At 37.2% G+C, this 14,494-nt stretch overlaps 1 protein-coding gene and 1 pseudogene across 1 annotated transcript; both read left to right on the forward strand.

Moving 5' to 3' along the window:
• The first annotated feature begins 396 nt into the window (after window positions 1-396).
• LOC120010586 lies at window positions 397-5,348 on the forward strand (annotated as a pseudogene).
• Window positions 5,349-6,490: 1,142 nt separating this feature from the next.
• LOC120010376 (heavy metal-associated isoprenylated plant protein 35-like) lies at window positions 6,491-8,503 on the forward strand. The gene is made up of 3 exons (XM_038861151.1): window positions 6,491-6,781; window positions 6,887-6,962; window positions 7,286-8,503. Exons 1-3 carry the CDS (start codon window positions 6,653-6,655, stop codon window positions 8,227-8,229), a joined length of 1,149 nt encoding a protein of 382 aa, XP_038717079.1. The 5' UTR covers window positions 6,491-6,652; the 3' UTR covers window positions 8,230-8,503.
• Window positions 8,504-14,494: the final 5,991 nt, after the last annotated feature.

Raw genomic sequence — 14,494 nt, forward strand, 5'->3', positions numbered from 1 at the left:
GTTAAAGTAGTTGGTTTCTCTCTCGAACGTTCTTGATTCCAAAAGAAGAGACCATACATGACATGGATGGCATAGGCGGCGTTTTGTTTTGGCGGTTTAATAATACGAAGTTTCAATTATGGTGGAGGAAGAGCTGAAGAGCAGGTTTATACACTTATTTTGTGTCAATTATGTGGATGGAAATTCCAAAACCCATAGAAGAACATGTGGAGTTTCTTGTGATTTTGAGTCCAAAAAACCCCGATAGCTCCATGGCTGGATCTTAAAGACATTCCTATTTGGTAGCAAGATTGATAGAAAATTGTTTTACTTTCTATTTTAGGCTTGCTTAGTAATAATGCTTTGACCTGTCCAGCTTTCCTCATCTTCTTCTTCTTCGTCTTCCTCATTTACTTTATGGCACTCTCATTGTTGTTTTCTTGGTTGAATGTTGATGGAAACTGGGTTGTGAGTTTTTTTCCATTGAAGAGTCTAAACCCAGACAAATCTGCAAGTGATACTGGAAAACACTTGGCAAAACCTGTTCGATTTCCTTCAAAGAAAAAGAAGAAATCTTTGTCTAATGATATTTGGGAGCATCCGAGAGATCCAAAGAGGAACCAATTCGACCCGAAAATGGAGATTCAGCAGGACCCATCGGGGTCGGAGACTGAGAAATCCAAAGGGATGAGATCACATTGGACATCCGAGATGACTCGGACTCTGTTCATAGCACCAACGGAGGAGGAGGTGGTGACCAATTGGACAGAAAACATCGGTGGCTTGGTTCACAGCTATCGCATCGTCTAAGGCAAGTCTCGCAAAGAATAAAGCATGTGACGTCTACGAAGCGGCACAGTAAGTTCGATTGGATCAAGTTAGGAGGACCCGCTCGCGCTGCTTTGAAAGAACTCAAGTTTATAACCAAAAATGTTGGGTCTGAAGGTTGGTCTCAGGTTGAGAATCGATTTCTTGTCATGGCTGTTGATGGTTCACTCCCCAAATCTTGGTTTGGACAATGCATACGTACTAAATTACACAAGTTTGATTGATGGTTGGGAAAAAAAAAAATCTAGATGCTCAGCATTTTCGTTGATTTAACAGCATTTTTGCTTAAAAAACACAACAATCTTATGAATCACAGTGTTTTTATGTCCCAACCATTCCGAATAATGAGATGGACGCACAAGATTTCATATAGATCATGTGACGGTTTTACATGAACATTTATAATAGGGATCCCATCCATTGGTAACTTGGTATCCCAAGTTTTACGCATTGGATTTCATGTGAAATATGTGAAGCCCACAAATTCACTTAGATCATGTACATCGAACTTAGCAGTTGTGATCATTATCATTTTCGTCACATGAATCATGTGCATCCATCTCAACATTTGGGATAGCTGAGACAATCCCAGTGCATTTTGTCCAAACTATCTCCAATACTGATATGTACACACACGATTTCACATAGATTATGTGGGACCCGCAATTTCACATGCATCATTTGTTTCCATCCTTTTTTTGGATAGCCAAAACAAAAAAACATAGAGATTCTAAGCATTTTCGTTGATTTGAATGGTAGTGTTGGGCTTATTGAGTTCAATAGAATTTTGTCCGTGATTTTAGGGATGAATGAATCAAGTGAGTTTGCGCTCGAGTTGTTCGACGCATTGGCTCGTCGAAGAGGTATAACAGAGTCGTCGATAAGTAAGGCAGAGTTGCGGGAATTCTAGGAACAGATTACAAATCAGAGCTTCGATGCAAGGCTTCAGACATTCTTTGACATGTAAGAAACTTTATCGATGATATTATGGTTCTTATACAAATAAGTATTCATATTTATAGGCATTATTGGTAAACTACTTTTTTTAAGGAACATGCAGGGTGGACAAAAATGCAGATGGTCGCATTTGTGGAAAGGAGGTGAAAGAGGTGAGGTTTTATGTTAATTAAAGTTCTAGTTGGTCTCTAATTGACGTATATTGTTTTTTTTTTTAAATGAAATTCGGTCATTACTCAATCGAATGACCGAATAACTTTTTAAACCGTACCACGTTCCCAATTAGCGTACCAATTAATCCTACCCACTAACGTACCACAAATCATACAAGTGGCGTACCCCGTTCCCGTCGGACAATATTTGTCCATTTATTGATGTGGCACGTGTCCCAAATCATACAAGTGGCGTACCCCGTTCCCGTCGGACTATCTACGTCGTAGATAGTCCAGGAGAACAAATTTGTGTGGCACGTGTCCCAAATCGGACAATATTTGTTAATGTGTGGGTTTTGATTTTCTAGTATGCAATCAGAGCAAAAACTTTGTCCATTTATTGATGTGTTAGGATTTGACTTTTCTAACATATACTCTTGGTGGTTTATGAGCTTGTTTACATGATCTTTTTCAGATTATTGCCTCAAGTGCTTCTGCTAATAAACTGTAGAAGATTAAAGAAAGAACAGAGGAGTATGCAGCTTTAATCATGGAAGAACTGGACCCAGACAAGCTTGGATGATACATTGAGGTTGGTAAATTTTATGCCTGTAACAAAAGTTCATTTTCTCATATTCAGTTGTACAACTTGGAAATGCTACTTCCTCAAACTCCAACCCAATCAGTCAACTTAGGGACTGAGCTGAGAACATTAAGCAGAGTCCTAAGCCAAAAGCTCTTGCCAACCAAAGATGGAAACCCCATCAAGAGATTCTACTAGAAGACAGCCTATTTTGTTGAGGATAATTGGAAGAGAATTTGGGTCATGCGTCTGTGGCTTTCAGTTTGTGTGGGACTGTTCACATGGAAGTTCATTGAGTACAAGCACTGGGCTGTGTTTGAACTAATGGGTTATTGTGTTACAACAGCCAAGGGTGCAGCTGAAACCCTAAAGTTCAATATGGCCCTGATTCTCCTTCCTGTGTGTAGAAACACCATTACTTGGCTTAGAAGCAACACCAAGTTAGGATGGGTCGTTCCATATGATGATAACATCAATTTCCACAAGGTATGATCTATATTCGTTGTCAGGGAAGTAGGCACATAAAGTGTTCGATAAAAGGCCTCATTGGGTTGTGCTCTTTTACCATATTGTGCACTGTGCCACTGTCACTAACTAGATTGCACATTCAAGTAGGTTATTGCATTAGGGATTGCGATTGGAGTTGGGATTCATGCTCTTGCACATCTAACATGTGACTTCCCTAGGATACTTCATGCCACTCACCAGGAATACGAGCCACTGCAGCGATTCTTCGATGAGGAACAACCTGACAACTACTGGTGGTTTCTGAGAGGAACTGATGGTTGGACCGGGATAGTGATGGTGGTACTTATGGATGTAGCCTACACATTAGCTCAACCATGGTTCCGCCGGAATCAGCTAAACCTCCCTCAAATCCTAAAGAGGCTCACCGGATTCAATGCATTTTGGTACTCACACCACCTGTTTGTTATAGTCTATGTCCTTTTCATTGTTCATGGATACTATCTCTACTCCTACAAGAAATGGTACAAGAAAACGGTTAGCTCTTCAATACTTGTTACCAAAAATTTTTAACGTTATAAACTAATTAAGACTTTTTATTACTTGCTTTTGATTAAGGACATCCCCTGTGTTTGTTATCCACAAACATGGATGTACCTAGCCGTTCCAGTCTTGTTATATCCGTGTGAACGCCTGATTCGTGTGTTTAGATCCAAGTACAACACAGTTCGGATTTTGAAGGTACATTTTCAAAAAATGTCGTTATTTTTTTTCCGAGATAAAGACTAATTACGTTAAGAACTAAAGTATGTATTCTGAATTGCAGGTTGCAGTACACACTGGCAATGTACTAGCACTGCATATGTCCAAACCTCAAGGATTTGAGTATACAAGTGGGCAATATATCTTTGTAAAGTCTTCAGCTGTCTCCCAATTTGAATGGTAATAAATTTTATTAGCATCACCAATAACAGTTTTCTTGTTCATGTAATGAAAATAAGGGGATTAATAATGATCATTGTGATCGATCTGTCTCAGGCACCCCTTCTCGATAACTTCTGCTCCGAGTGATGATTATATAAGCGTCCATATCCGGACATTGGGCGACTGGACAACACAACTCAAATCTGTTTTTGCCTGGGTAGTTAATTTTAAACTTCTAAGCTGACAAAAACCCAATTGTAAAAAGATTCTAAATTAAGGATTGCTCGACTTGATCATTTTAGAAAAAGTTCCTGTAATCGGACCTTCAATTTCATGGCGAGTTCGAGGAAATGTTTACTATCTAGCTCATTGACAGCATAGGTAACCTTGTTGTTTTTATACATTGTTAGTTGTCACGTCAAGCTCCATCAAGCAATCAAAGTGGCCTTCTACGAGCTGATATTGGACAAGGAGACATTACTAGGTGATTTGCTCGTTCGAGAACTACGATTCTTTTTGTTTTTTTCTCTCATTCATTCTTGTGTGTTCATGGATTGGCAGGTTGCCAAGGCTATTGATTGATGGACCTTATGGAGCTTCATCACAAGACTACAAGAATATAATGTGATTCTCCTAGTTGGGCTTGGAATTGGAGAATCCCCTCTAATCAGCATAGTAAAAAATGTTCTTAACAATATTAAACGGCAGAAGGGCTTGGAAGAAGGGTTAATGGAGAGAAATTACGAGAGAAAACCTTTTGCGACCAGACGAGCCTATTATTACTGGGTCACTCGTGAGCAAGGCTCGTTCGAGTGGTTTAAGGGTGTGATGAATGAGGTGGCAGAGCATGATCGAGATGGAGTGATTGAACTCCACAACTACTGCACCAGTGTTTATGAAGAAGGCGATGCTCGATCTGCCTTGATTAAAATGCTTCAATTGATCCATCATGCCAAAAATGGTGTTGATATCCTGTCTGATACGCATGTGAAAAAGCATTTCGCTAGGCCGGACTGGCGCAAAGTTTTCAAGCATGTCGCTGTTAATCACCAAGATCAACGAGTAGGCAAGAGTTTCATCAAAATAGTTTTTGAGCAAACTTCAAACTCTGGTTCCCCCCCCCCCCCCCCCCATTGTTTACAGGTGTATTTTATTGTGGTGCAGCTGGATTAACTGGGAAGCTAAGAAGGCTGGCTCGAGATTTTTCCAGAAAAACAAGCTCCAGATTTTATTTTCACAAGGATAATTTTTTAGTTAGTTTTATAGTTTTCTGTACTTCATGTCTTCATTGTTTAGAGGTCTGTATTTTGTTTGGAAGCAATGCATTAGTTGTGGCTACGCATTGGGTTTTGCCCAACTTACCTTGTCATCCGGTAGGAAATTTCTGTGTATGCGGGCTTGACGACCCGAGTTTTAACCTCATCAATCATATTGAATGTCCAAATGGCAAGGTTGTATAATTTCGTTTAACAACAAAAATCTGTATTATGTAGTTTTATAAATGCATATACAATATCTTTGAGGACTGAATAGCAAAAAAAAGATGGTCATAGATCCATTAAATAACTTTATAGCCTTAATTAGATTAAATTCTTTATATATAGAAGTCCTTAGCCAAGAAGTTGAAGAAGGAAATTAAGGCACAAAGAGTACTTGAGAATAAGAGAAAGTTAAGCAACTAAACTAGGCTTTTGCAAAGGCAGATTCAAGTCATTGGAGCTTCAAGTTTGGACCACTATTTTTGCATTTAAATAGGGTTTAACTTTATTCTCAATCCCTCATTGCTTGGCCAAAATAAAGTAAAGAAGATAATTAAAGAAAATTACTCACAAGTACTAAATACTACTTGCCCATATAACTTCTCCAAGCAAACCTTTGAATACAATATAAAAAGTTAAAAACATATAAATTTTCAGGTTAGTGCTTATATTACCTTAGATAATTAGGTTATGATCTTAAAAAGTCTAAAAAAAATAGAACTTTCCATGTATTCTATGAGAATTCCCAGCTAAGAAACTTTACCTAGCTTATTTTAAATGGGCAAATTACTATCTCTTTTTGTGGAGAAAATACTTAGTATTGTCCACTTGAAAGATTTATACAACCTTGTCCTATAATTGTATAGATGTTCATATTGAACGTGTATTGAGATGATGAAATTGATTGCGGTAATTACTTGAAATTTGGAAGATCGCAAATTCAACTCATATTTTTCAACAGTTTCGACGTTATTTTTTGCACTGGTCCGATCTTTTTTTTTGTTAGCATGGAACGGGTTGGATTGACAGCTCGAGTTTAAAATCAACTCAGCTGTTCGGTAGACATGTTGGACGGTGAATTTTCCGTAACCCAAAAAAGGGTATTGAATTTGCACTTAAATAGTACTATGTATTGGTTTGTTTGATTAAGTTGTTTAATTCACATGATGAAGTTGTTCAAATTTTATGTATTAAATTCAAAATGCAATGTAATCTTAACCAGCAAAACCCATTTTAAAAAAAAAAGCATCAAATGCTAAATTGATAGGTGTCCATTACAAGAAAGTTGAGATTAAAAAGCTTAAATCAGATTAGCAGTACACTAATTTCCACCTCAACAAGCACTATCCCCTAGGCCCCCACTTTATTTTTCCTCCGCCCTCTCTCTCTCTAAAAACCTTTCTACTTCAATTCCTACTCCACAACTTCTCTAAAGCATTTTTGGACACTGAAGCTCTCTCTCTCTCTTTCCCCTCTCTGTACTTCCAGAACTTTCTTCCACTCGAATGGCAGCCACGACAGAAGCCAAAGGAGTGAAACCAGAAATTAAAGAAGGGAAAACAGAGCCCAAAGAAGCGAAACCAGAGTCTAAAGATGTAACAGAAGAAAACACAGAACCTCCTCTCAAGTACAAGGTGAGTGCCGAAGCCTGGTTTCTCTCGTGATTAATAAGTTCTGTTGACAACGAGCTTGTACAATGACATTCACATGTTTCTGAGCTTATTTCCTCTGTTTCTCAGACATGGGTCTTGAAAGTCTCCATCCACTGTGAAGGATGCAAAAGGAAAGTCAAAAAGATCCTCACAAACATTGATGGTATGTACAAATCCGCTGAAACCTGATAGATTCTCTTGAATCGAACTTTAACTTGTTTGTTCTTCTCATTTGGGTATTCCTCATTTTCTCTCATAATCATTCTGTCTTCTCTGTTTTTTCCTTCCTATTATTCTTTCACGTGTGTATTCATGGCTCTTACGGGTCTGTTTCATTTCAAATCCCTGATTCCTCTGTTTTCCTCAAATGGGTTTGTTCATTTCTCATTCGATTTGATTCTCTCTAAGCTCTGTTTTGGCTTAAAAATTAAAACTTTTCATTTCTTCTGAAATGGGTCTTGTTCATTTTTCCCCTGTTGATTGCAGGTGTTTATACCACAAACATTGATTTGAGACAACAAAAAGTAACAGTGACAGGAAACGTTGAGGCAGAGACTTTGATTAAGAAATTGGTAAAGGCAGGCAAGCATGCAGAGTTATGGCCTGAAAAAGCTGTCCAGAAAGAGAAAAAGCAAGGCAAAGGAAAGAACAAGAAACAGAAAGAAAAAGAGAAACAGAGCGACCAAGAAAGCAGTGAAGAGGGTGATATTAAAGAAAGGGAAAGTGAACAGCCGGTACAAGACTCTCCTAAAAGCAGTGAAAACGGCGGCACGCACAAAAATTTCGACGGCGGTAATGTTAACAAAACCGGTGAAGGTGGTGGGGCGACCGGAAAATCCGGTGGACAAGTCAAGGATCCGAAGCCTGAGTCCAAGCAGAGTGTGACCATTTTGGTCGGTAACCCGTCTCCGGCGGCTGAAAAGAAGGTTGTTATCGGTGGTGGAGAAAGCGAAGGTGGTAATGTTGAGAAAAGTGGTGGTGGTGGCAGTGGAGGGAAAAAGAAGAAAAAGAAGGGGCATAAGGGGAATAAAAATGTTGAAGAGGGTGTGCATTCTGGTGATGCACCCGCACGCACTGGATCACCTTCACCTCCTCACGGTCACAGCCACAGCCACGTTCAAGGTTACGGTCAACCAACATTTCCACATCCAGCCAATCATATCCCTCCACGTCATGACGTGTACCAGTACCCCACCCACACACATTACTATGCACCTCCGGTGTACGCTGTGAACTACAATACTGCACAACCTAGCAGTAGCCACAGCGCATCGTATTATTCTGCACCACCACCGTATTCATACGCGTACGTGCATCCAAGCTCTACCACTGAATCTCCACCGTCGGATTTCGACTCCTATCCGCCGCACCGATCCGAGTCGTTCGAGATATTCAGCGATGAAAACCCAAATGCATGCTCAGTTATGTGATGTCACCATGGAGGAAGTCAAGAAATGACTGTTTTAGACATCATGGGGGCATGGGACTTTAATAAGTTTGTGGGGGTAATTTTGTAATGAACGTGAATGTAGATATGAAGGGGAAAAACCCTTCTAGTTTTAAGTTAATAAGAGGGGATTTTAGTGTTCCTCCCTAAAATCCTCTCTGTTTAGCTATGTGTTTGTGAAATTGTTGCTTAGCTTTAATGTAGTAAGTTTTACTCTTTTTGAGGGTGATTAAAGTTGCAATGCTTGATTGTTGTTTTACATTGTAGGTCCCTTGCTCTATGAGTTCTGATGTGTAAGGAAAATGATATCTGTACATAGGTTTTTTGTACATAATTGTACATAGCCTATGTGGCATGACAAATCATTATGCCACATAGGAGCATTTTAAATAAAATATATATTTCTCTTTCCTGGTTCTTTTGTAATTTCTTTCTCTCTCTTATATGCATTCACTTTCTTGTTTCCTTTTGTTATTTCTTTTCTTCTTTCTCTCTCCACCATTTTCTCTCTTATTTTGCAGCTCCAAGCCGCAGGTTTCCATGGCCAATGGCCAAACTCCTCCATCCGACCACCATACCAACTGCCGCCACTCCCAAAAGAAGCATCATGTCCCCAGTAACAAAGCCCATCCATCATTAGCAATGGACAACTGTGGGAATCGCTCGATAATCCCCCACAATGTCATGACCACCGCCGCCTAAATGAGCTAGATCCGGCCAACTCCAATGACTTTTTGGCCAACCGTTGGTGCCTTTTGATTGACTGAACCAAGGGCAACATTTTGCAACCATTTTCGACCATAACAACCGCTGAAAGTGCCCGAGCCAGTTCTAGACCCAAACGGGTATTTTTGACTCAGCTTGGTTCTCGCTAAATTTTTATTTTTCGACAATCATGAGAGTAGATTCTAAGAGAAAGAGACCAACTACTCTCATCTTTGTGTTTCTACAACCTTAGAGGATACGAGATTGGAATGTATTGTTTGAGCTCGACTTTGTAAAGCTCATATTTTTGGGTCCTTGGTTCCTGCAACAACAATAGCCAAATTTATTAAACAATGTAATAAGATACTCGAACAATATAATAAGAGGTTGAAACAACGTAATAAGATGTTCGAACAATGTAATAACATTTTAAACAACGTACTGTTTGAGCTCTGCTTTGTAAAGTTCATACTTCAGCGTATTTGGTTCTTGCGAAAACAACGGCCGAATTTATTAAACAATGTAATAAGAGGTTGAAATAATGTAATAAGAGGTTGAAACAATGTAATTAAAGGATAGAACAATGTAATAAATTTTAAACAACGTACTGTTTGAGCTCGGTTTTGTAAAACTCATACTTTTGGCCTTGGTTCATGCAAAAACAATGGTCGAATTTAATAAACAACTTAATAAGAAGCTGAAAAAATGTAATAAGAGGCTGAAACCATGCGATAAATTTTAAACAATGTAATAAGAAGCTGAAATAATGTAATAAAAGCGATAAAACAATGTGACTAGAGACAGACGCAATGTAGTAAAATGTTTAAACAATGCAATAAGAGTTTTAAACAATGTAATAGTGTGTTATGGGTGAAATGAGGAAGTTTTATTAATTTTAATTTTGTTTAAAGAGGGAGAGCGGATTCCGACTTGTCTCACTAACATGAGCTCGATTCCGATGAGTTAAGCTTCCCACGGACAATTTGGACGTTCCTATAAAAACAATGTGATATAAGTATGGTTCAATGAGAAAATAATGTAATAAAAAAATCAAACAATGTAATAAAATGTTTGAAAAATGTAGTAAGAAACTGAAATAATGTAATAAATGTTCGTGATTTAATTGTTCCAGATCTTATTACATTGTTCACGAGAAAAGTGTAATTAAGAACGATCAAGCGAAACATATCGACAATAGATCTTGTTGAAAAGAGTTTTACATGCTGATTATGAATATGTAATTTTTATGGAAATCGAACATGTATTTTGAGAGATACAACGTTTTGAAATTCGGTTAAATAAAGAAAAAGTAAAGCAAGTGAGAGAAAAATACATATCCATTTTTAGTTTTAATTTTTTTTGAAATTTGAATTTGCTTTGTCATCAACACATGTGGCATGCCACATGTGCTATGTACCATTATGTACATAGATTCTATGTACAGCTAGCGGGACCGGATGTGTAAAGATGATTTGGCACGTCGGATGATTAGACATCTATGTAGATTAGCGCATCATGTTTTGGGTAGGTGGCAAGTTTTTATTCTACAACCATTTTGAGTGTTAAATTAGTGATTAATCTTCGGAAGATGTTAAGTTTGATTTTCATTGTGAATTTGTGGCTGTACGTTGATATTTTACCCAATTTATCCTATTGTCAAATGAGAGATTTATGTATTCGCGGGTTTATCGGCTTGAGTTTAAGTTCATATTGAACGTCTGAAAGACATCTTTTTGGGGTTAAATTATATGGATTTGGAAAGTTTTGTATTCGATTTTTTTACACTTTTAAGTAGTTTTTAATGGTTGTAAGGTTCATGAGGCCCTTGAAAATCTATGTTGCTCTCTTATGTGTAAAGTTTTTCTTCTTCTTTATTATGTGTTATACTCAACGCCCATAGAAGCGCAATAAACCCACAAAACCCCACCCACCCCCTCCCATGGCAATGGAACCCTGGTTCTTAGTTCTTACTTCTTACCACTGGGCTAACCCTTGATTCCTATGTGTGAAGGGGTTTTTGATTGTGAACCAGGATGATTGAACTAGAATTCTCTGTGAATTGAAAGATTGAGGGCCATGGTTTTTGTGTTGATTTTGAAAATATCATTTCCATTTTCCCCACTTTTGAATCTGAAATACTTTTATTGGTATATTCTGGTCAAATGTAGTAATTAATCACATCATGACCTACCTAAACTTAGGTGCCTATGTTGTTTTCATCTTTTGCTTTGTGGTGTTGTGTGTGTATGCAACTAGATATGTCTCTGTGTTTTGGGACTTTCGGGACTTTACAAGTGTTCTTCAAGAGACTCTCCTTTTCTTTTATTTAAAGCAATCTTTCAATAAATGTTCTTCTTTTGATATTTATTCTAAGCCTTTCCTTTTCTTTTACTTTGTAATGCATAACATGGGTGGTTGGTATAGTTTTTTTTTACAAGTAAAAGTTTGCCGTATGGACAAATATATGAGTTTAAATTTGGGACACCAAATCCGTAAATACAGAAGTTTATCACTCGACGAAACGATAAATTCAACCAAAATCTAATGCGTAGCTACAAGGTAACTTAATTTTAGTTTCTTTTTTCAGCTTGTTTTTGCTATTTCTCTTCTAATTTATGTGACATATAATCCTTAACTCTAATGCAATTTAGACATCATAAAATTATGAGATTAACCTTTTAGACTGTTTTTGTCTTGCTAATTGATTAATTAAAGTCCACAAGTGTTTGGTTACAAATTGATGGGTCCTACACATCAGTACAAAACAATATGATAAAGAGTATCACATAACCTTTCATTAAAATTGGAAATTAATTTTTGACCATCTTTTTAATAAAATCTCAAAAACTCTCAATTCCACAATTCCTCTCTTTAGTTTATCATTTTTTGCCCATACCGCCATACACAATGTCTAGAAAGCTCTCCTTTGGTCATTATTCTCTTGGCCACTAGAAGGTTCTTTGACATTCCAAGCTTGATTTTCAAGAGAATCCATTTGCTTTATTCTTATTCTTGATATGAAGTGTCCTTGTAGGAGGAAAATAATGGACTATTTTTAAATGGGTAATCGGTACGTAATCATTATGCTCTCTATGGACTCCGTAATTCCGTAGAGTTTATAATTTATATCTAATGGTGAAAAAGAAGTTAAACAAATTTTAAAAATTAAAAAACAAAAATGTAGTGTGATGTGGCACACCTCCTAAACTATTGGATTTTAATTGTAGATTCTACAATTTTGAATGAATTGCAGAGTTACAAATCCATCTCTTTCGCAGCAAATTCTGCGAAATAATTATAAAAATATTTTCCTAATTTTTGAATATTTATATGTATGTACACTACTATACACACACACACTCACACTACTATCATACAAATCGACAAGAGGTTGAAGGAAGGTGAGAAGCAATAAAGAGGATGTCGACATAAAAGTGAAGATGAAGATTTCTTGGACCATTCGCATGGATGAAATGAAAATGATTTTTGAGAGAATCTTAAACCCCAAAAAAAAAAAAAAATTAAATGCCATGCTTGGAATTAGATCAATCAATTGTACGAATTCTGTCGCAATTTTCACATATTCTTGTCAATGAAACTTCGAAGCAATTTCCATTTTTATCAGGAATCTGATTCCTTTAATATCCAGTAATCCATCTTCCTCACAAAAAGCCTCTTATTCAATTTTATCGGTTTAATTCAATTTTTATTGGTAAGAGACATGTGGGTTTTTGTATTATGTAAACCGCTAAGAATTCACAAATGATTGGAGTCCTGTTCAAATAATTGGGTAATATATCTAGATAGGCCACAAGAACTTGATACCTTGAGTTTTTGGGTTCATATGAGTTCCAACACTTGCATAGCTATAACACGACATCGAATCACGAGAGATAGTGTGGCTCGAAGGATGACTCATATATATGGAACTTGCGCCCTAGTATCATGGGCACTAAAAGATTGTAGACATGACTCTCGGGATTGGTAACAAAGTGGGTAGTTCAGGAGTGGGGGAAGTATCATCTATGTGGAAGGAAATCATATGTGAGAGGGAGATTATTAGGAATTCACAAGTGAGTAGAGTCACAAATCAGATAAGATATAAGTATAAGAAAGCTAAGTGCTTACTATAACCTAATAACTTGAGCTTTTGAGTTTATATGAGTTCCAAACATGTACGTTATCTCGTATGCGAGATAATGCGCACATGGGGTGCGCATGCATACTGCTACTACTCTGTAAACTGGTATTCTCCCCAACATAAACATCCCAAATAATGGTGACAAAAAATACATCCACTTACATTCAACTATGATTATGAGTGGTGGTGCTATAATTAGGATGGCAATGACAACAATCATGACTACCAAACCTTTCCTCTTCCTCATGTTGAATAATGATGGGATTCCCATTGGTTTAAGAACCACCTAACTTTTTGGTTATTCACAAAGGAATTAGTGTAGTTACACCCACTAAAGACCAAGCAATAAAAGTTGATATTGTCTCCTTCAAAGGGGACTATAATGCATTAAAAATTGCAAAACAAGTTGTTTTGAGCCACATCCCCTCTTTTTTTTAAAAGAAAATAAAATAAAACCAAGCACAAATGACTAGGTAGTTAACATACCTACCTTAGTTTTCTTGATGCATAGGTGGTTAAAGCTTTACTGTATTTTTTAAGTCTTAACCATCTTGGGAGCAAATTAACACCATCAAAAGTTGAACACATTTGAAGGCATCTCATCATGATGGTAGGAGAATGTGGTAAGCTACATTTTTTTTAAAAAATTTTTGGTAAGCTACATTTGTAGAGAGAAGGAAGGAAGGAAGGACCCCCTTCTTTGGCTTGTAAGAAGATTAGGGAAGATTCTCTCTCTTGTTTCCACTCATAATAGACACTTGTAGAACTCTACATTGTTATCAATGATCTCAAGATTATTTATTTGTTTTGTATTGCTTTGAATAGTGAACTATTCTTTTGAGTATTGAATACAACATTTATTTCATAATACATAATTATACTTGTTCATGCACGATTGGATGCAAAAAGTAATTATTCTATTCGTTACCAAAAAAAAAATGGTAAAGTATATCCATATATATATATACACATGATTTGTTCAAGCCCAATGGAGCTCTTTAAATGGGCCAAGGAGGTGTGCAAAGCCCAAGCAAAGCCATTTATCTATTATTCTCAAGTCACGCTGTGCAAAGTCTGAAGCAAATCCACGCACATCTCAAATCAAAGACATTCCCTGTCAATTGCTTCGCAACATTATCTATCATTCAGTATCGCTTCGCAACATTTCCATTTCTCTACGGGTAAGGGAATCGAACGCCCTGAGACTGAGTCTTATGCCTGGACAACCGACAACCATGATAAGAGGTTTTTTAGAGGCGAAAGACCCTGAAAAGGCAATCGATTTAAAATAAGGCAGAATTATCAATGGGAAGATAGTGAAAGTGGGTTTCTTCATCTGATGGATAATGATATCACTCAATCAGAAATGGGCAGACCTCTGGTCAAATTATCTCAGTATAAC

The sequence above is a fragment of the Tripterygium wilfordii genome, chromosome 12 (assembly GCF_013401445.1).
Source record: "Tripterygium wilfordii isolate XIE 37 chromosome 12, ASM1340144v1, whole genome shotgun sequence".
Classification (NCBI taxonomy): Eukaryota; Viridiplantae; Streptophyta; class Magnoliopsida; order Celastrales; family Celastraceae; genus Tripterygium; species Tripterygium wilfordii.